Consider the following 22,485-nt stretch of genomic DNA (forward strand, 5'->3'; position numbering starts at 1 on the left):
TCTTCTTTTGAAACCGGGCACCTCTGAAGTCTTGGTGTCAAGGCAATCAAGAGAGGACTTCTCAGAGATTCCAGGTGATGCTGAGACCTTGGTGTCTCTAAACTCTGAGCATGTGGACAGGAGGGGCTTGCAGCCGTGTCTCTGACCTGCCGGATATGCAGGAGGGTCTCGACTCGGCGCCTGCACGTTGTGTCTGGCTGTGCTTTCTTTTATGCCCCCCTCTATTCTCCTCTCTCCCCCAGGGGATTTTCATCTCAACAACAGTGTCCTCACCCAGGCCTGCCTTCTGGCCAGTATGGGCTTGTACACCAGGCACATTCCTGCATGCGAGGCCTCCGGCCTGCCCTCCTCTGTCCACATTCAAGCCCTTTCTGACTAGTTTAAATATTGTGAAAGTGAACTGCCACCTATTTCAGAGGAGAGATGACTGCCAGAAATGAGGTCTTGGTGCGGAAGGTCTTTGGAGTGGGAGGGCTCTCAAGTGCAGGTGGCAGGTGTTCTGCACCCAGCTAGGCCAAGGAGCCCGCAGCCAGAGAGGCGGGGAAATGGGAATCAGGGGCAGGGGTCCTTCCAGCCATCTACCCCCGTAGCTCCCCAGCTGAGAACAGATGGAAACGTGAAGACGGGTAGCTGGGGCGGCCAGGGAACCCAAGTCCGCTGGCCCAAGCCAAAGCCCGGCACCACCCCGCATCCTTGCTGGTGGAAAGCATGGTGAAATCAACCAGCGGCGGCTCTGAACGCAACGCAGTGTCCGCGCGGGAGCCTGGGCAAGGACAGAGCGGGCCCGCACTGGCGGTTGGGCGGGCTCTGGGGGCGGGGCCTGGGGCGGGGTCCACCTGGGACCGCTGCACTCCCCTCACCGCGCGCGCCGCCAGGGGGCGCCCTCCCGAGAGCGCCCCTGGGCCGAGGCCTGCGCTTGGCCCCTGCGGGCCGCCGTCTCCGTGCCCGGCATTCGGCCGCCGTTCGGCTGCGCGGCGGCGGCTCCCGCGGCTCCTGGCGGCGCCGCAGTCGGACCTTTGGGCGCCCGCTGGCCGGCGGCAGCGGCGATGGCACCCTGAGCAGGCAGGGAGCAGGCAGCGGCAGGCGGGCAAGCGGGCGGGTGCCGCAGCCCAGGCCCGTGTCGCGCCTCTTTGTCTCCACGGGCAGCGGCTCAGCCCCGGGCCCCGGGCGGAAGTGAGACGCGCTCGGCGCGGGGGCCGCGGCGGCCGCACCATGAGCGACATCCGCCACTCGCTGCTGCGCCGCGACGCGCTGAGCGCCGCCAAGGAGGTGTTGTACCACCTGGACATCTACTTCAGCAGCCAGCTGCAGAGCGCGCCGCTGCCCATCGTGGATAAGGGCCCCGTGGAGCTGCTGGAGGAGTTCGTGTTCCAAGTGCCCAAGGAGCGCAGCGCGCAGCCCAAGGTGCGGCCCGAGACGGTCGGGTGCCCGGGCGCCGCAGGCAGGCGGGCGGGCCTTTTCCCCGGCGATGCAGGGCTGTGTCAAGCCGCGGGCGCCCCACGTCCAGGAGCCCCGCGCTCGCGCTTGGCCTCGCTCCTGCAGCAGCCGGCAAACCCCTCTCCGGGTCCTGCAGTGTTGCTCAGCTGCCTGTCCAGTCTGCGGGGCGTGTGACAGCCGAGTCTTGGTGTTAAAGGGACAAACTGGGGACTGCCCGCTCTCTAGAAGTCTGTTGGGCTGTTACCGAGAGGCTCGTCCTGAGCCCTCCAGGAGGATGTGCAGTGGTGCAATCACAGCTCACTACAACCTTGAACTCCTGGGCTCAAGTAATCCTCCCGCCTTATCCTTCTCAGTAGCTGGGACTACAGGCATGCAACACCACCATGCCCAGCTAATTTTTGGATGTTTTGTAGAGCTGGGGCCTCCCCGTGTTACCCAGGCTGATCTCAAACTCCTGGGCTCAAGATCTCTCCTTGGACAGGTGTGAGCCACAACGCCTGGCCTATATGACTGTTTTCTAAGAGTAACAGCAAAGATCTCCCTGACACCTGAGCTTTACGAAGGGCAAAAAGTTCTACGGGGAAAAAAACTTTTTTCCTGTTTTCCTTTTTTTTTTTTGGAGACGGAATTTCATTCTGTCACCCGGCTGGAGTGCAGTGGTACGATCTCGGCTCACTGCAACCTCCACCTCCCGGGTTCAAGCGAGTCTCCTCCCTAAGCCTCCTGAGTAGCTGGGATTATAGGCGCACACCCACCATGCCCGACCAAGTTTTGCATTTTTAGTAGAGACGGGGTTTCACCACGTTGGCCAGGCTGGTGTCGAACTCTTGACGTTGTGATTCGTCCGCCTCGGCCTCCCAAAGTGCTGGGATTACAGGCGTGAGCCACCGCGCCCAGTCTGTTTCCTGTTTTTTTAACGTACGAGTTAATAAGTACGTTACAGCCACATTTCTTAACGCTTTTCCTGGATTTCTTTTGCAGAGACTGAATTCACTTCAGGAGCTTCAACTTCTTGAAATCATGTGCAATTATTTCCAGGAGCAAACCAAGGACTCTGTTCGGCAGATTATTTTTTCATCCCTTTTCAGCCCTCAAGGGAACAAAGCCGATGACAGCCGGATGAGCTTGTTGGGAAAACTGGTCTCCATGGCGGTGGCTGTGTGTCGAATCCCGGTGTTGGAGTGTGCCGCCTCCTGGCTTCAGGTACTGCTCAAGAGAGACCCTCGGCCGGGTGCAGTGGCTCATGCCTGTAATGCCAGCACTTTGGGAAGCTGAGGTGGGCGAATCACTTGAGGTCAGGGGTTCGAGACCAGCCTGACCAACATGGTGAAATCGTGTCTCTACTAAAAATGAAAAATTAGCCTGGCATGATGGTACATTCCTGTAACCCCAGCTACTCAGGAGGCTGAGGCATGAGAATCGCATGAACTCAGGAGGCAGAGGTTGCAGTGAGCTGAGATGGTGCCATTGCACTCCAGCCTGGGTGACAGAGCAAGACTCTGTCTCAAAAAAAAAAAAAAAAAAAAAAAGAGTCTGACCCTGAGAGTCTCTGAAGAGGAATTGAGGAGTTTGCTGTTTGGAATTCTCATTGAATTGGATTTCTGGAATTTTTGTTTGTTTGTTTGTTTGTTTAAATTATTCTTTTAGGCCATGCTTAGTGGTTCACACCTGTAATCCCAGCACTTTGGGAGGCCGAGGAGGGGGCAGATCACTTGAGGTCAGGAGTTTGAGACTAGCCTGGCCACCATGGTGAAACCCTGTCTCTACTGAAAAAACAGAAATTAGCCAGGCGTGGTGGCTCCCGCCTGTGGTCCCAGCTACTTGGGAGGCTGAGGCAGGAGAATCATGAACATGGGAGGCGGAGGTTGCCGTGAGCTGAGATCACGTCACTGCACTCCAGCCTGGGTGACAGAGTGAGACTCAGTCTCAAAAAAAAAATTTTTTTTAAATTAGGGCGTGTTTTTTTTTCTTTTTTTTTCTTTTTTTTTTTTTTTTTTTTTTCCCTTTTCTTTTTTTTTTTTTTGCGAGAAGGTTTCAGTCTGTCCCCCAGGGTGGAGTGCAGTGGTGCAATCTTAGCTCACTACAACCTCTGCCTCCTGGGCTCAAGTGATCCTCCTACCTCAGCCCACCAAGTAGCTGGGACCACAGGTACACATCACTATGCCTGGCTAGTTTTTGTATTTTTTGTAGAGACGGTTTCACCGTGTTGCCCAGACTGGTCATGAACTCCTGAGGTCAAGCGATCCTCCTGCCTCAGCCTCCCAAAGTGCCGGGATTATAGGCATGAGCCACTGTGCCTGGCCTAAGAACAGGATTTTGAGAGAAATTCAGCAAGTACTGCTGTAAACAAACCTTTTCATCATGTGACAGTTCACAGACTTTCCTGAATCTCTTCAATATGATAGCAGCTGTTAATTTTTACCTGTGGCGTCTCACCTGGGATCCTGTAGGATTACAAAAGTTGTCATTTCCTCACCTGAAGGCAGAAATGATGTTTCCTAAGTAAACTGTAAAACAAGAGCCGGCAGATGTTGTATGTAAAGGGCGAGATAGTGAACTGTCTTAGGCTTTGCAGGTCCTGTAGTCTCTTTCACAGCTACTCTGTCCTTCTAGTGCAAGAACAGCTTTAGACAGTAGGCAAACAAATAAGCATGGTCACGTCTCAGTGAAATATTGTTTACAGAAACGGGTGGTGGGACAAATTTGGTCTGTGGGATGGTTTTTTTGTTTTGTTTTGTTTTTTGAGAGAGTGTTGCTCTGTCGCCCAGACTGGAGTGCAGTGGCATGATCTCGGCTCACCGCAGGCTCCGCCTCCCAGGTTCACGCTATTCTGCCTCAGCCTCCCAAGTAGCTGGGACTACAGGCGCCCACCATCAGTGGTGCCTGGCTAATTTTTTTGCATTTTTAGTAGAGATGGAGTTTCACCGTGTTAGCCAGGATGGTCTCGATCTCCTGACCTCATGATCCGCCTGCCTCGTCCTCCCAAAATGCTGGGATTACAGGTGTGAGCCACCATACCCAGTCAGGTGTTGGGTTTTTTTTGTTTTTTTTTTGAGACGATCTTGCTCTGTTGCTTATGCTGGAGTGCAGTGGTGTGACCACAGGGCTCACTGCAGCCTCAACCTTACCAGGCTCAAGCCATCCTCCTGCCTTGGCCTCCCGAGTAGCTGGGACTACAGGTGTGTACCACCACACCCGCCTAATTTTTTCAATTTTTTTTTTTTAGTTGGAGTCTCACTCTGTCACCCAGGCTGGAGTGCAGTGGCGCGATCTCTGCTCACTGCAAGCTCTGTTCCCGGGTTCACGCCATTCTCCTGCCCCAGCCTCCCGAGTAGCTGGGACTACAGGCGTCTGCCACCACGCCTGGCTAATTTTTGTGTGTGTGTGTTATTTTTAGTAGAGACGGGATTTCACCGTGTTCACCAGGATGGTCTCGATCTCCTGACCTCATGATCTGCCCACCTTGGCTTCCCAAAGTGCTGGGATTACAGGCGTGAGCCACCGCACCTGGCCCATTTTTTCTATTTTTTTATAGAGATGGGTTCTTGCTGTTACCCAGGCTCGTCTGGAACTCAAGTGATCCTCCCACCTCGGCCTCCCAAAGTGTTGGGATGACAGGCATGAGCCACCATGCCCAGCCTGGTCAGGGGGCTTTAGATTGCCCACCACTGCTTCAGTGTAAGCCTTTAACTTTTTTTTTTTTTTGAGACGAAGTTTTGCTGTTGTTGCCCAAGCTGGAGTGCAGTGGCGCGATCTTGGCTCACTGCAACCTCTGCCTCCCAGGTTCAAGTGATTCTCCTGCCTCAGCCTCCCGAGTAGCTGGGATTACAGGCGTGCCCCACCACGCCTGGCTAATTTTCGTATTCTTAGTAGAGACGGGGTTTCACCATGTTGGTCGGGCTGGTCTCGAACTCCTGACCTCAGATGATCCACCTGCCTCGGCCTCTCAAAGTGCTGGGATTACAGACGCGAGCCACCGCACCCTGCCCCATCAACATCTTTTTTTCATCTTGGAAGTGGTTCTGCCAGTTCTGATGGTATTCACCGTGTGTGCATAGTTGCTGGTCTACTCACGACATCTGTAGTTACGTGGACTGTGTGGCTTCTTTCCAGCGGACGCCCGTGGTCTACTGTGTGAGGTTAGCCAAGGCCCTCGTGGATGACTACTGCTGTTTGGTGCCGGGATCCATTCAGACGCTGAAGCAGATATTCAGTGCCAGCCCGAGATTCTGCTGCCAGTTCATCACCTCCGTTACCGCGCTCTATGACCTGTCATCAGGTAAACTTGAAACAGGTTATTTCTATGAAAGAAGCTTCCATCAATGGCTAGTTTTATTTTCTGCTGAATACCCAGGTGAAGTGTCCAGTGAATGCTTTGGCCATTTTGTCTCTTAAATGTATATTTTTATTTTTATTATTTTTTGAGATGGAGCCAGTTGCCCAGGCTGGAATGCAGTGGCATGATCTGTGCTCAATGCACCCTCCCCCTCCCGGGTTCAAGCAGTTCTCCTGTCTCAGCCTCCCGAGTAGCTGGGACTACAGCCAGCATGCGCCACCACTCACAGCTAATTTTTTTGTGTGTTTTTAGTAGAGATGGGGTTTTACTGTGTTCCAGGCTGATCTCAAACCCCTGACCTCAAGTGATCTACCCACCTTGGCCTCCCAAACTGCTGGAATTACAGGCATGTGCCACCATGCCCAGCTGAGTTTTTATTTTTTTATTTTTTGAGACGGTTTCACTCTGTCACTCTGGTTGGAGTGCAGAGGTGTGATCCCAGCTCACTGCAGTCTCTGCCCCCAAGCCTCAAGTGTTCTCCCCCCGCACTCAGCCTCCCGAGTAGTTGGGACTACAGGTGTATGCCACCGCGCCCCGCCAATTTTTGTATTTTTTGTAGAGACGGAGTTTCGCCATATTGTCCAGGCTGGTCTTGAACCCCGAGCTCAAGCAATTCTTCTCCCTCAGCCTCCTGAGTAGTCGGGACCATAGGTTTGCACCACCATTTCTGGCTAATTTTTTATATTTTTTTGTAGAGATGGAGTTTCACCGTGCTGCCCAGGGTGGTTTCGAACTCCTGGACTCAAGCAATCCTCCCACCTCGGCCTCCTAAAGTGTTGGCATTACAGGTGTGAGCCATTGCACCCGGCCTGAAATGTGTGTTTTTAATTTAGGCTAAAAGCTAAAGGTGTGGGCCACCAGGATGTGTGCAATTTGCTAAGGTGGAGCTATTCTTAGTGATCCCCCATTTGCCTGAGGTGCAGTGGTCCAAGTGGCAGGCAGCCCAGAAAGCGAGGGTCTGCTGTCTGGTGAGATGTGACCCACTGCCCGGACATATGACTTGACTTTTTATCTTCCCCCTACTTTCTTTATTTTACTTTTTTGGGTAGAGAATCTTGCTCTGTTGCGCAGGCTGCTGTAATACGGTGGTGCAGTCATAGCTCATTGTAGCCTCAAAACTCCTGGGCTCAAGTGATCCTCCCACCACAGTCTCCCGGGTCGCTGGGACTGTAGACACACACCACCAGGCCTGGCTGACAAAACCTGCTTTTCTGCTGCTGTTTTCGGTTCATCCTTCTCTGCCCTTGGCTGTTGCTGCTCACAAGGCTGACAAATAGTCTCTCTCTCTTCCTGGGTTGATAGCCAAACCAGCAGTTTGAAAGCCTTCAACGGCATCTGTCATTTTTATTCAGTCCAGTATTGGTCTCCCACCAGCCTGCTGACTTTTTTTTTTCTTTTTTGTTTTTTTTTTTGGAGACAGAGTTTCACTCTTGTTGCCCAGGCTGGAGTGCAATGGGGTGATCTCGGCTCACACGACCTCCACCTCCCCGGTCCTGATTCAAGCAGTTCTCCTGCCTCAGCCTCCTGAGTAGCTGGGATGACAGGCATGCGCCACCACCAGCCACTTTTTGCTTTGCAGAGCAGGGTTTCACCTGTTGGGTCAGGCTGGTGTTGAACTCCTGACCTCGCGGATCCACCACCAGCCCCAGAGTGCTGGGATTACAGGCGTGGGAGCCACAGCACCCGACCTTCCTGACTATTTTTGAGACTTCTTTTTTTTTTTTTTTTTTTTTTTGAGATGGAGTCTCCCTCTGTCGCTTCAGGCTAGAGTGCAGTGGTATGATCTCAGCTCACTGCAACCTCCGCCACCTGGGTTCAAGCGATTCTCCTGCCTCGGCCTCCTGAGTAGCTGGGACTATAGGCGTACGCCACCACGCCCAGCTAATTTTTGTAATTTTAGTAGAGATAAAGTTTCACCATATTGGCCAGGCTGGTCTCGAACTCCTGACCTCGTGATCCACCTGCCTCAGCCTCCCAAAGTGCTGGGATTACAAGTGTGAGCCACCACGCCCAGCCGAGCTTTCTTTTATCTGTCCTTTTTTTTTTTTTTTTTTTTTTTTTTTGGTGAGACAGAATCTCACTCTGTTGCTCAGGCTGGAGTGTAGTGGCATGATCTTGGCTCACCGCAACCTCTGCCTCCTGGGTTCTAGTGATTCTCTTGCCTCAGCCTCCTGAGTAGCTGGGATTATAGGTGTGTGCCACTACACTTGCCTACCTTTTGTATTTTTAGTAGAGATGGTGTTTCACCATGTTGGCGAGGTTGGTCTTGAACTCCTGACCTCAGGTGATTCACCCAGCTCGGCCTCCCAAAGTAATGAGATTACAGGTGTGAGCCACTGTGCCCGGCCACCTTTTTCTTGTTGTTAGACTTTTTAGCTCTCTTGAGAAAGTTTGTGTGGCAATATTGTGAACATGTAAGTGCATGCCATATTTATATGCTAATTTCTTTTTTTGTTGTTTGTTTTTTTGTTTTTGTTTTTTGAGATGGAGTCTTGCTCTGTCGCCCAGGCTGGAGTGCAGTGGTGCCCTCTTGACACACTGCAAGCTCCACCTCCCGGGTTCAAGCGATTCTCCTGCCTCAGCCTCTCACCCAGCTACTTTTTTGTATTTTTGGTGGAGACAGGGTTTCAGTGTTAGCCAGGATGGTCTCAATCTCCCGACCTCGTGATCCGCCCGCCTCGGCCTCGCAAAGTGCTGGGATTACAGACGTGAGCCACCGTGCACAGCCGCAGATGCTAATTTCATACTCTCCTTTTCCTAGCAGTTTGCCTGTGGAATGGGAGGCAGGTCGTGGGGAGCAGGGCCATGCCGCTGCAGTGGGATTTCCCCTAGCTCTCTCCTCCAAAGGCTTCCTAAGAGCTGTTAACATCTGGGAGCGGTATTCAGGCCTTTCATCTTCCAGTAAGAAAGATTTCACTGAACCCAGCTATGGTATCATAGTTGCCTTTTTGTTTTTTTTGTTTTTTTTTGAGATGGAGTCTCACTGTGTCACCTAGGCTGGAGTACAGTGGTGTGATCTCCCCTCACTGCAACCTCCACTTCCCAGGTTTAAGCGAGTCTCCTGCCTCAGCCTCCTGAGTAGCTTGGGCTATAGGTGTGCACCACCATGCCTGGCTAATTTTTGTATTTTTAGTGGAGTCAGGGTTTCACCCTGTTGGCCAGGCTGGTCTCGAACTCCTGACTTCAAGTGATCTCCCTGCCTCAGCCTCCCAAAGTGCTGGGATTACAGGCATTAGCCACCGCACCCGACCTACCTTTTATGTCATTGGTTATTCCAGGCCAATGAGTACAGAAATTGGCCTTGCCATTGGGAAGGGATGAGTTAGCATATGGAACAGGAAAGAATATTCAAGGAATGCCACTGACACAGCAGAGCAGATCTGAAACACAGTGTTTTTCTCTTAAGCCAGCAAGTCCATTGAGGAGTTGATGATTTCTCAAGTCACTGCCACACAGCGGTGGCCCTGGAAGTCACCATCTGAATGGTGATTGAAGCTGATCTTGGGCACTTCTGGTAACAGGAGAGCATTCTTGGGGGAGGCTGTGTCTTCAAAGCACAAAAAGGAAGATACCCACATAATAATATCCCCCCTTTCGGGAATGGTGCTGAAAACGCGGGACTCTAGAGACCCTAACTGGGATCCTAAAGACTGAGGACTCACGAAGTGCACACGCCAACGTGTATGCTGAGGGCACACCTGCACAAGTGTGTGCACACACACGCATTAGCTACAGGCTGTTGGAGATGCCTCAGCTCAGATCTCAGGGGGCAGGGATACAGTGAAGAGGTGGATATGACCCTGGCGTTGCCCAGACAGAAACATCTCTGTGGAATCAAGAGGCTGCACACATGGCCAGTCGCAGTGGCTCCCTCCTGTAATCCCAGCACTTTGGGAGGCCTAGGTGGGTGGATCACTGCAGTCAGGAGTTCGAGACCAGCCTGGCCAACATGGCGAAACCCCAACTCTACTAAAAATACACAATTAGCCGGGTGTGGTGGCAGGTGCCTATAGTCCCAGCTACTCAGGATGCTGAGGCAGGAGAATTGCTTGAACCCGGGAGGCGGAGGTTACAGTGAGCCAAGATCACTGCAGCCTGGGTGACAAGAGTGAGACTCTGTCTCAAAAAAAAAAAAAGGTGGCGCACAGGACAGCAGCTGCTCCCCGCTGTAGCCATTGTCTCACCACAGTAGGCGGGCAGGGCTGTTCATACTCCAACAGTTGGCAAGAATCATCTCAGATGGTGGGCACAGCCCCAGAGAGAGGGGGCTGAGGACCCACTCCTATGAACACAGCCAGCCTAAGGGCATTGCACACCAAGCCCCACATGTGCAGTATAGCCTCCCGATTAAAAGCCAGGCTGCTGAGGTCAGATCTGGGCCATACGCTTTTGTGTGTGTGTGTGTGTTTGTTTTCCTGAGACAGGATCTCACTCTGTTGCTCAGGCTGTTGTACAGTGGGACAACAACAGCTGACTGCAACCTTGACCTCCCAGGCTCAATGATCCTCCTACCTCAGCCTCCTGAATAGCTGGGAATATAGGTGTGCACCACCACTTCCTGCTATATATATATATATATATTTTTTTTTTAAGACGGAGTCTAGCTTTATCGCCCAGGCTGGAGTGCAGTGGCGTGATCTCGGCTCACTGCAAGCTCCACCTCCCGAGTTCAGGCCATTCTCCTGCCTCAGCCTCCTGAGTAGCTGGGACTACAGGCACCTGCCACCACGCCCGGCTAATTTTTTTGTATTTTTAGTAGAGACAGGGTTTCACCGTGTTAGCCACGATGGCCTCGACCTCCTGACCTCGTGATCCACCCGCCCCTTCCTCCCAAAGTGCTGGGATTACAGGCCTGAGCCACTGTACCCGGCCACTCCTGGCTAATTTTTAAGAATTTTTGTAGAGATTGGGTCTCATTGTGTTTCCAGGGCTGGTTTTGAACTCTTGAACTCAAGTGATCGTCCCACTTTGGCCTCCCAAAGTGCTGGGATTGCAGGTGTGAGCCTGGGCCACATACTTTCAATGAATCCTGTGGAAATCACTTGACATGACTGTGCCTCAGTTTCCTTGTCCTTTGCATGAGACTAACCGCTGGGGTAGAGGGAGGATTAAATGCATTCGTCTGTGTAAAGCATTGAGACCTGTGCCGAGTGAGGCGCGTTCATGTGTGTAGAGTGTTGAGACCTGTGCTGGGTTAGATGTGTTCGTCTGTGCTGGTTAGACGCGTTCGTCTGTGTAGAGCGTTGAGACCTGTGCTGGGTTAGACATGTTTGTCTGTGTAGACCGTTGAGATCTGTGCCGGGTTAGATGCGTTCGTCTGTGTAGAGCGTTGAGACCTGTGCCGGGTTAGATGCGTTCGTCTGTGTAGAGCGTTGAGACCTGTGCTGGGCTCATAGGAAGCCCAGACTAAGTGTCACCATCTGTTCTTCTCTGTCTAGGCCACAGAGCCTGCCAGATCTCAGGGATCATATCTCCTAGGGTTGCTTAGATGAGGGTTCCAGGTTTGGGGTTGGGGCAGCCCTTGGCAGCTGCCAGATGACTGATGGGATTCTGAGCTGGTCCCTGAAGGCCACCATTGCTGTCACTGCCCCATACAGGAGACACTGAGCACAGGGAGGACACATACTCAGGAGGGAAGGGGTGACGTGTGGCAGTGTGGGATAGAAAAAGCGTGGAATTTTATCTAAATTAACATGCAGGAGGACATTTCTCCAAAGCATGGTGGAGTTCCAGGGAATTGTAGACTTAGGTATTTCTGCAGCCTCTCCCTTGCTCCACTGATGTGACTGGGCACTGGGATGTGACAGTGACTGAGATGAGAGTCCCAGTCCCCCTGGAGTGGACGTCCTAGGAAAGGAGACAGAAGGTAGCTAAGCCAGGAGGCGTGATCCGGACCATCAGGCGGGCAGTTCCGTGGGCCCTGGGGTCATGCTCCCTCTCTCCCTGTCCTCGAGGCCAAGAGCGCTCCTGACCTAATGGTCTTTATTCGCAGATGACCTCATCCCACCTATGGACTTGCTTGAAATGATTGTCACCTGGATTTTTGAGGACCCAAGGTTGATTCTCATCACTTTTTTAAATACTCCGATTGCGGCCAATCTGCCAATAGGTTTCTTAGAGCTCACCCCACTCGTTGGATTGATCCGCTGGTGCGTGAAGGCCCCCCTGGCTTACAAAAGGAGAAAGAAGCCCCCCTTATCCAATGGCCACGTCAGCAACAAGGTCACGAAGGACCCGGGCGTGGGGATGGACAGAGACTCCCACCTGTTGTACTCGAAACTCCACCTCAGCGTCCTGCAGGTCCTCATGACGCTGCAGCTGCACCTGACCGAGAAGAATCTGTACGGGCGCCTGGGGCTGGTCCTCTTCGACCACATGGTCCCGCTGGTGGAGGAGATCAACAGGTTGGCGGATGAACTGAACCCCCTCAACGCCTCCCAGGAGATCGAGCTCTCGCTGGACCGGCTGGCGCAGGCTCTGCAGGTGGCCATGGCCTCAGGAGCTCTGCTGTGCACGAGAGGTGGGTGCCTCCCTGGCCCAGGCCTCCTGGTGCGGGGACACCACCGCCCTGCAGAAGGAAGAGGGGATCCTGGACAGACACTGTTTTTGCTTCATTTAGGACTTCTTTTCCTCCTAGTGAACACAGGGGAGGAAGGTACCCCCGCGGCGCCCCCTGCACTCCACCCTCCCTGCTTACCCCGTCAGGGTCCTAACATCCCACAGATGGGAGGTCTTAGTGTCGCCCAGGACTGGGGACTCCTCGAGAGCCTAGATAGCTTTCCTTTCGAGGAACCCGTTTTCTTTTTTATCTTTTTTTTTTTTTTTTTTTTTTTGAGACAGAGTCTCGCTCTGTCGCCCAGGCTGGAGTGCAGTGGCCGGATCTCGGCTCACTACAAGTTCTGCCTCCCGGGTTTATGCCATTCTCCTGCCTCAGCCTCCCGAGTAGCTGGGACTACAGGCGCCTACCACCACGCCCGGCTAATTTTTTGTATTTTTTTTTTTTTAGTAGAGACGGGGTTTCACCGTGTTAGCCAGGATGGTCTCGATCTCCTGACCTTGTAATCCACCCATCTCGGCCTCCCAAAGTGCTGGGATTACAGGCTTAAGCCACTGCACCCGGCCTATTTTATCTTATTTTTATTTATTTATTTATTGCGATGGAGTCCCCCACTATTGTCCAGGCTGGAGTGCAGTGGTGCCATCTCGGCTCATTGCAACCTCCATCTCCTGGGTTTAAGCAATTATCCTGCCTCAGCCTCCTGAATAGCTGGGACTACAGGCATGCGCCACCACAGCTGGCTAATGTTTGTATTTTTAGTACAGACAGTTGCACTATGTTGGCCAGGATGGTCTTGAACTCTTGGCCTTGTGATCTACCCACCTTGGCCATCCAAAGTGCTGGGATTACAGGCGTGAGCCACTGTGCCCGGCCCCCTTTTTCTTTTTCTGTGTCCTTTTTTATTTCCATTTCTCTTTCTTTATTTTTATGAGATGGGGACACTCGCTCTGTTGCCCAAGCTGGAGTACAGTGGCACGATCATAGCTCACCACAGTCTGCAACTCCTGGGCTCAAGTGATCCTCCTGCCTCAGCCACAGAGTAGCTGGGACTACAAGTGTGTACCACCACACCTAGCTAATTTTTTTAAAAAATTTTTGGGCTGGGTGCGGTGGGTCACACCTATAATCCCAACACTTTGGGAGGCCGAGGTGGGCGGATCACGAGGTCAGGAGATCAAGACCATCCTGGCTAACACAGTGAAACCCCATCTCTACTGAAAATACAAAAAAAAAAAATTAGGCGTGGTGGCGGGTGCCTGTAGTCCCACCTACTTGGGAGGCTGAGGCAGGAGAATGGCATGAACCCAGGAGGTGGAGCTTGCAGTGAGCCGAGATCGCGCCACTGCACTCCAGCCTGGGCTACAGAGCGAGACTGCATCTAAAAAAAAAAAAAAAAAATGTGTAGAGTCAAGGTCTCACCATCTTTCTTGTCCAGGCTGGTTTCAAACTCGGGCTCAAGTGATCCTCCCGCCTCGGCCTCCCAAAGTGCTAGGATTACAGGCATGAGCCTCTGCACCTTTCTTTGTCCTTTTTTATTGAGGCATTTTTTTTTTTTTTTTTTTGAGATGGAGTCTCGCTGCTTTGCCCAGGCTGGAGTGCAGTGGCCCGATCTCGGCTCACTACAACCTCTGCCTCCCGGGTTCTAGCGATTCTACTGCCTCAGCCTCCCAAGTAGCTGGGATTAGAGGTATGTGCCAGCACGTCTGGCTAATTTTTGTATTTTTAGTAGAGACGGGGTTTTACCATGTTGGCCAGGATGGTCTCAAACTCCTGACCTCAAGTATCCTTCCACCTCAGCCTCCCAAAGTGCTGGGATTACAGGCGTGAGCCACCGCATCTGGCCTTGAGGCATAATTTATACACAATACAATGATGTGGGTTAAGGGCAGGATCTGATGAGTTTTGACTAATGGTTACAGTCATGTGACCACTTCCCCGTTGATAACAGACAACATTCCCACTGCCTGTGGGTTTTTTGGTCTTTGTTTGTTTTGAAGACGAGCTCTTACTCTGTCACCCAGGCTAGAGGGCAGTGGCACGATCATAGCTCACTGCAGCCTCGACCTCCTGGGCTCAAGTGATCCTCCCACCTCAGCCTCCTGAGTAGCTAAGACTACAGGTGCGTATCACCACACCGGCTAATTTTTAAATTTTTTGTAAAAATGAAGTCTCGCTATGTTGCTCAGGCTGGTCTCAAACACCTGGGCTCAAGCGATCCTCCTGCCTAGGCCTCCCAAAGGGCTGACATTACAGGCAGGAGCCACTGTGCCAGCCTCATGGCCTGTTCTGAGGTTCCTTCATTCTCCTGCATTTCAGTCCTTGGACTCTCCCTGGAGAATGATATGGTGCTAATGACATGCTTGGGTTTGCGTTTTAGCAACTGCCTCACTCAAAAGGTTGCCTATGGTGCCAGGGGTTGGCCGTGGGTTTCCCGTCTTACTGCTGCTCTTAGATTGCCTTGGGTGCCTGATTGCCCAGGGAGAGCCCAGCCTCTGGGCTTTTTCCAGCCATCTGACAAATTGCCAGCAGGGCTGCCTCCTTTCCTAAGTGCCATCTTTTGTTTGGGGATGGGTTTTTTAAAGCAAAAATTGAAGACAAGGAGAACTCAGATTTTTTTTTTTTTTTTTTTTTTTCTGAGATGGGGTCTCACTCTGTCACCCAGGCTATAGTGCGGTGCCACGATCTCGCCTCACTGCAACTTCCCCCTCCCGAGTTCCAGCAATTCTCCTGCCTCAGCCTCCCAGGTTGCTGGGATTACAGGCATGCACCACCACACCCGGCTAATTTTGTATTTTTAGTAGAGACGGGGTTCCTCCATGTTGGTCAGGCTGGTCTCAAACTTCCGACCTCAGGTGATCCGCCCGCCTCGGCCTCCCAAAGTGCTGGGATTACAGACATGAGCCACTGTGACCGGCCAGGGGATGGATTTTTTAAAGCAAAAATTGAATACAAGGAGAACTCAGATTCTTCTTTTTTTTCTTTTTTTTTTTTTTCTTGAGACGGGGTCTCACTCTGTCACCCAGGCTGGAGTGCAGTGGCCGGATCTCAGCTCACTGCAAGCTCCGCCTCCCGGGTTCACGCCATTCTCCTGCCTCAGCCTCCCGAGTGGCTGGGACTACAGGCGCCCGCCACCTCGCCCGGCTAGTTTTTTGTATTTTTTTAGTAGAGACGGGGTTTCACCGTGTTAGCCAGGATGGTCTCGATCTCCTGACCTCGTGATCCGCCTGTCTCGGCCTCCCAAAGTGCTGGGATTACAGGCTTGAGCCACCGCGCCCGGCCGGACTCAGTTTCTAAATGACGCTAGGGAAATGTAGTATGAGGCACTCTTGCTGTCTTGCTAGCATCCTTACAAAGAATACCAGTGTGTATTTCCCCATGTTATCTCCAGTATGTTCGTTAATCTTATATGTCCTTAATTGCAGATGACCTGAGAACCTTGTGCTCCAGGCTACCCCATAATAAGTAAGTATCCTCAAGACTCCTAGCTGGGCCAGCTTGCTGGGGCAGGGTGGAGGGAGGCAAGACAGGGTGAACCCCTTTGTCCTGGGTTCTTTGGGGAGAGCCCGGTAAGGACATGATGAGAAGTGAGGCGTGGATACGATCAGATAACGCCCGTGAACAGAACTCAAGTAGAAAGTAAACCCGAAAAACGGTCATCATGCTGGAAGTCCCTGAAAGAGGCCAGTCCCTAGTGAGCGTGCACCTGTCGAGTTGTTGAGTGGTGGGTGTGGCGCGGGCGGCCCTCTGTTGGTGACACTGTGAACTGCACAACCGTTTGGGAAGTCTGGCTGAGCCACAGTCCTAGAGCACTCTGCCAGCGCTTGGCCATCAGGTGGCACGGACCTGGGTTCTGAGCGTGTCCCTGTCTGGGATTGGCTGTGATGCTCGGGAAGTCTCTTGACCTGTCTCTGTGCCTCAGCTTACCCCCTTGTAAAATGGGGGTGATACTGTTCCCTGACTCACAGGGTGGTAGTGAGGATGAGACGCAGTGGTGTTTGTGAATTTGTCATCCCACTCCTTGCCACGTGGAGACCTCCGCAAATGCAGTCGTCAGGTGAAAAGTGGGAACTGTGGTCAGATTGTGGAGAGAATCCGGGCCTTGCCACTTCCAAAAGTCCACATGTCCTTGGGCAGCTTCCCTGCCTTCTGCCTGAAGTCCTCATCTGTAACATCAAGAAAACCATGGGACCTGTCTCATGTTCCTCTTGCCTCCACCAGCTTCTCACTGTAAGATTTTTGTGAGGAGTAAATGAGTAAAAACAGGCTAGGGCTTGGGCGTGGTGGCTCATGCCTGTAATCCCAGCACTTTGGGAAGCTGAGGAGGGTGGATCACCTGAGGTCAGGAGTTCGAGACCAGCCTGGCCAATGTGGTGAAACCCCGTCTCTACTTAAAATACAAAAATTAGCCGGGCATGGTGGTGCACATCTGTAATCCCAGCTACTCGGGAGGCTAAGGCGGGAGAATCGCTTGAACCCGGGAGGTAGAGGTTGCAGTGAGCTAAGAGTGCGACACTGCACTCCAGCTTGGGCAATAGAGTGAAACTCTGTCTAAAAAATAAAAATAAAAAGGCCAGATGTGGTGGCTCATACCTGTAATCCCAGCACTTCGGGAGATCAAGGCAGGTGGATCACTTGTGGTCAGGAGTTTGAGACCAGCCTGGCCAACATGGTGAAACCCCATCTCTACTAAAAATACAAAATTAGCCAGGCGTGGTGGTATACACCTGTAATCCCAGCTACTTGGGAGGCTGAGGCTGGAGAATCACTTGAACCTAGGAGGCGGAGATTGCAGTAAGCTGAGATGGTGCTACTGCACTCCAACCTGGGTGACAGAGCCAGACTCAAAAAAAACAAAAAGGCTGGGCACGGTGGCTCACAACTGTAATCACAGCACTTTGGGAGGCCAAGGTGGGCAGATCACCTGAGGTCAGGAATTTGAGACCAGCTTGGCCAACATGGTGAAACCCCATCTCTACTAAAAACACAAAAGTTAGCCAAGTGGCAGGCGCCTGTAATTCCAGCTACTTGGGAGGCTGAGGCAGGACAATTGCTTGAACCCAGGAAGCAGAGGTTGCAGTAAGTCAAGACTGCACCATTGCACTCCAGCCTGGGCAATAAGAGCAAACCTCTATCTCAAAAAAAAAAAAAAAAAAAAAAAAATTGGCCAAATATGGTGGCATGCATTTGTAATCCCAGCTATTCGAGTGGCGGAGACAAGGATTGTTTGAGCCCAGGAGTTTGAGGTTGCACTGAGCTGTGATCACCACCATACTGCCTGGGCAACAGAGCAAGACCCTGTCTCTTAAAAGAAAAGTGAAAACACAGAATGCACTTAAACTAGTACATGGCCTGTAGTGAATATCTAGTAAGTGTCAGCTGCTTTTTTTTTCTTTTTGAGACAGAGTCTTGCTTTGTTGCAGAGGCTGGAGTGCAGTGGCATGATCTTGGCTCACTGCAAGCCTCTGCGTCCTGGGCTCAAGCCATCCTCCCACCTCAGGCTTCCAAGTAGCTGGGACTACAGGTGTGTACCACCACAGCAGACTGATTTTTGTATGCACAAAAAATGTTTAGTACAGATGCAGTTACTAACTAGCAAAGAACTGGAAACAACTTGTTCTACAGCGTGGTGATACTTAAGTAAATGAGTTGTGATACATCAGGAGGATGGAACATAATGCATCTGCTAAAAATAGTAACTGACTGCTGGGGAGGCAATGTGGATGGTGGAAAGCAGAACTCCTGTGCACATGTACAGGGTTAATAGAAATGACAAAGTGAGCTTGGTGGGGTTAGTAATGTTCTTCCTTCGGAGCCCTCACACTGGTCTTTAGCAAGGAGAAGCAGGCTTCCAGGGGTAGGTGTTGGCGAGCAGTGTGGACAGAGGGGGCAGCACGCGGCTCGGCAGCCCTGGGGGTGCACGTAGCGTTGGCCTGGCCCGCTGGCTGTGTCAGGTCCAGCGGCAGAGCGCTGGGTAGCGCTCGCAGGCTGAGACAGACATGTATAACTCGAGTCCGAGGTTCAGCCGGATGCTGGTCCACAGCCTGCAGAGGAACTGCATCTTTGTGTGAGGGTTGGGGACTCCCATCCGTGCCACACTTACTCTGCCAGGTTCTGCAAGGGAGGAGCTGGGGCAGCTGTCTGGGTGGGTACAAAGCCTGAGGGGGCAGAAGGGAACAGTCCCCAGGGTGAGACTGTCCTGCCTGAGGTGTCATAACAGCAGCACAGAGAGATCACAGGGCCACCTCTCCCAGGGGCCCACACTCTTCCTCTCCTCTTTTTCCTTTTCTTTCTTTCTTTCTTTTTTTTTTTTTTTTTTGAGACAGAGTCTCATTGTGTCGCCCAGGCTAGAGTGCAGTGGTGTGATCTTGGCTCACTGCAACCTCTGTGTCCTGGATTCAAGTGATTCTCCTGCCTCAACCTCCTGAGTAGCTGGGACTACAGGTGCCCGTCACCATGCCTCATTTTTGTATTTTTAGTAGAGACGGGGTTTCGCCATGTTGGCCAGGCTGGTCTGGAACTCCTGACCTCAAGTGATCTCCCTGTCTCAACCTCCCAAAGTGCTGGGATTACAGGCGTGAGCCACTGTACCTGGCCTCTTTTTCCTTTTTTTGGTCTGGGTTCTAGAAGTTTCCACAGCATCGGAGGACATTGCTGGTATCAGCTGGCACCTTTCCCTCCTGCAGGAATCCCTTTGTGATAGTTCCCTTCTTTGTCCACCACTTTTATTTAACATTTTAGTGTTTTCTTCAGGGAATTTAAAAGACAGCAGGATACAAATCCTTTGTATTGTCCGAGTCTTTTAACTCGGGGTCAACATTAGAGCCCCCCTGGAACTTCTCAGCAGTCCCCTGCTGGTCCTGTTCTGGAGCCTCTGACTCCATTCCTTCCGAGGAGCTGGTGGCTGCCTCTCCTGACAGATCTGGGGAGCCCTGACCTCCCAGGGGCAGGCCAGGCATGGCTGTTGGGGAAGGACAGGGGGTTGCCTGGAATACCTCTTGGATTTCTTTCCTTTTTTTTTTTTTTTTTTTTCCCGAGACAGAGCCTCGCTCTGTCACCCAGGCTGGAGTGCAGTGGTGTGATCTCGGCTCACTGCAACCTCCACCTCCCGGGTTCAAGCGATTCTCCTGCCTCAGCCTCCCGGATAGCTGGGATTACAGACACCCACCACCACACCCAGCTAATTTTTGTATTTTTAGTAGAGACGGGTTTTCGCCATGTTGGCCAGGCTGTTCTCGAACTCCTGACCTTAGGTGATCTGCCTGCCTTGGCATCCCAAAGTGCTGGGATTACAGGTGTGAGCCACCATGCCTGGCCTACCTCTTAGATTTCTGACAGTCTCTGTGTTCATTGTCTTTCCAAATAGACTGGAAACTTCTTGAAGTGCTTTCTATCTCTGGCAGGGTGTGTACATATTCAAATCATCACATGACCACAATTTGGCCTCTGCAGTACCTCCTCCTTGGGTTCATTAATCTCTTGCTAAATTACTTACCCAGAGTTATTTAGTAGTAGTAACAGAAAGAAAAGGGGCTCAGAAGCGCTTTGGGCACTAAATGCACCAGCCCTCCACATACCTTCTGTTTACTGCCTGAACCCCTCCTGGGGGCCCTGGGTCCAAGCCTTTGTACTGCGGAGCTTGGGGGTTCAGTCTGTGACAGACCAGCCCCTTGACAGAGCACGGGGGAGTAGAAGGAGAGCAGGCAGGGCTGTCGGAAGGGTGAAATGGCTGGGAAAACGGGCTGCTGTGGGACCCAGTTAGGACAACGTGCAGGGACGGAGCCTTGGCTGAGGGACGGGATGTGAGTAGAACCCGGCAGGCAGGCCTTGGTGTTAGGAGAGACCAGCACAGGTGCTGCAGACACGGGACCCAGCCGGAGCAAGATCCTGGGGCAGGTCAGGAGACGGGTGAGCAGAGCCCATCTGTCTGCAGCAGAAGCTTCCAATGGGGGAAGCAAGGGTAGGGAGGAGGCCTGGGACCTGAAGCTGGGAGGGCCCCAGAGGGCCTTTTTTTTTTTTTTTTTTCCTTTGAGTCAGGTCTCGCTCTGTCTCCCAGGCTGGAGTGCAGTGGCACAATCATGGCTTATGGCTCACTGCAGCCTTGAACTCCTGAACTCAAGCAATCCTCCAGCCTCCAGCCTCCTGAGTGGCTGGGACTAAAGGTGTGCGCCACCACGCCCAGCTAATTTTTAGTTTATTTTCTGTAGCGATGGGGTCTCACTGTATTCTGTCTGGTCTTGAACTCCTGGCCTCAAGCAGTCGGCCTCCAAAAGCGCTGGGACTATAGGCGTGAGCCACCAGACCCGGCCAAGAGAGGTTCTGATTGGGGAGAACCTATGGGGAGTTGGTCCTTTCCGGCTGACACAGGACGGGGCAGGCCTCGCCTCAGCTGGGGGAGCTGGGGGTGATGAGCCAAGCCAGGGAGTTCTGGGGGGTTAGGGGATAATCCTGGGGAGGGTGTGGTTAGAAGGCAAGGGTGTGAGAAACTCGGGAGTCTGGGAAGCGACCCGGTGTTGGAAAGTCAGGTTGAATTTGCGGGAAGGAGGATTCCAGGAAGTGGGGGCCGTGGTGTGCTGTACCACCAGCATGGGAGGTCCAGGCCTCTGGGGCTCAGGGGCCTTGGTGGGAGCGCGGTGGCGGATGGGGAAAGCGTGCGTGCAGCTATTCTCAGAGCCCCGGTGCTGGGTGCTGGGCAGGGTGGGGGGATCTGAAGCTGCGTGGGGCGGGGCGGGAGGTGGGCGAGTCCCGGAGGTCCTGGATCCAGGCCTGGGCCGTCCCCAAGGGGGCCGCACCGGACTCATTCTGGATTTCAGGACTCCGAATTTCGGAGTCATTTGCAAGGCCAGCTTCCTGGGGCTTCTACTTGGAATTCAGGTAGGGCGTGGTCATTCGCGGCTCTGAGGAGACTGTGGCCAGCTGTCCTGTGTGTCCCAGCGCAGCAGAGAGCTGCAGAGGCTGACATGGAGGCCGCCTGTGTGGGCTGTGCGCCCGGGAGTGCTGTGGCTGGAGCTCCGTGGGCCGTAGGCCCCGTGCAGAGCCCGCTCCCACGCTCCCACGCATCCTCGCCTGTGGGGTCCTGGCTTTGCCACTGCTGCTCCGCGTCCACAGCCTGAACCTCCGGGTGGTCCGTGCCTGTGTCGGTGCCTCTCCCCGGTGGGGTGCGGGGTTCGGGGTCAGCCAGCCGTGCGCACCTGCGGAGTCCCCGGCGTCCGCCCGCCCTCACGCTTCTCCTTGTGTTCGCAGCCTCCTCCAGCTGGTGATCTCGGGTCCCGTGCAGCAGTCGCCTCACGCCGCGCTCCCCCCAGGGTTCTACCCCCACATCCACACGCCCCCGCTGGGCTACGGGGCCGTCCCGGCCCACCCCGCTGCCCACCCCGCCCTGCCCACGCACCCCGGGCACACCTTCATCTCGGGCGTGACGTTTCCCTTCAGGCCCATCCGCTAGGCCGGCCCGCGTGTGCCTTCTGTGCCCTCGCTGGACGAAGCCTTCCGAGAAGGAAGGGGTGGCCGGTCCCCCAGAAGAGAACCTCGGGGAAGTGGCCGGGTGGCCCCTCCCCGCCGGCAGAACCGTCTCGGTGTCACGGAGTCCAGTCGGTCGCATTCTTCGACATCCAGATTGGATGGTGAAGGGAAGAGTCCAGCCTCTGCTGAGAGCCTGCTGCGGGCGTTTTTAAAACATGCCGGACCTGGGAGCCTCTGTTCTCTGCGCATTTCAGACACACAGCCTGTGTGGCGAGGAGTGTGACGGGAGGAACCACAGGTGCAGGCCCATGTGTCTGGCCTCTTTCCTTGTGAAGACGATGTGTCCCCGCCAGAAAAAGTGGGCTCTTTCCGCAGCCCCGTGAGCTGAGCCCAGGCTGCGTAGTGACCACAAACTTGTGTGCAGCGCTGCTCAGGGAAGCTGTCAGGAATTCCCCTCACCTCAGAAAGGAACTTCTCAGTTTTATTGGGGGTGTCTAAATTTTCCTTTCATATGTTCCAATAAATTTTTCTAAACAGTCATGTAGACTTTATGGAATGTATTTTTAACAGCTTCATAAATGTTGCTTCCAACTGCAGGCATTTCCTTCCCAATTTTTTTTTTTTTTTTTTTGAGACGGAGTCCCGCTCTGTCGCCCAGGCTGGAGTACAGTGGCGCGATTTTGGCTCACTGCAA

General features: G+C 53.1%; 1 protein-coding gene across 3 annotated transcripts; it reads left to right on the forward strand.

Moving 5' to 3' along the window:
• The first annotated feature begins 688 nt into the window (after nt 1–688).
• C4H7orf26 (chromosome 4 C7orf26 homolog) lies at nt 689–22,331 on the forward strand. Of its 3 annotated transcripts, none has more exons than XM_003895710.5 (6): nt 689–1,404; nt 2,419–2,640; nt 5,551–5,716; nt 11,766–12,293; nt 15,755–15,794; nt 21,573–22,331. In XM_003895710.5, exons 1-6 carry the CDS (start codon nt 709–711, stop codon nt 21,772–21,774), a joined length of 1,854 nt encoding a protein of 617 aa, XP_003895759.2. In that variant the 5' UTR covers nt 689–708; the 3' UTR covers nt 21,775–22,331. The 3 variants fall into 3 exon arrangements, with proteins under 3 accessions (XP_003895759.2, XP_021791337.2, XP_021791338.2); XM_021935645.2 differs by lacking the exon at nt 21,573–22,331 and adding an exon at nt 16,298–16,642; XM_021935646.2 differs by lacking the exons at nt 2,419–2,640; nt 21,573–22,331 and adding an exon at nt 16,298–16,647.
• The last annotated feature ends 154 nt before the right edge of the window (nt 22,332–22,485 follow it).

The sequence above is a fragment of the Papio anubis genome, chromosome 4 (genome assembly GCF_008728515.1).
Source record: "Papio anubis isolate 15944 chromosome 4, Panubis1.0, whole genome shotgun sequence".
In the NCBI taxonomy this organism is placed as follows: Eukaryota; Metazoa; Chordata; class Mammalia; order Primates; family Cercopithecidae; genus Papio; species Papio anubis.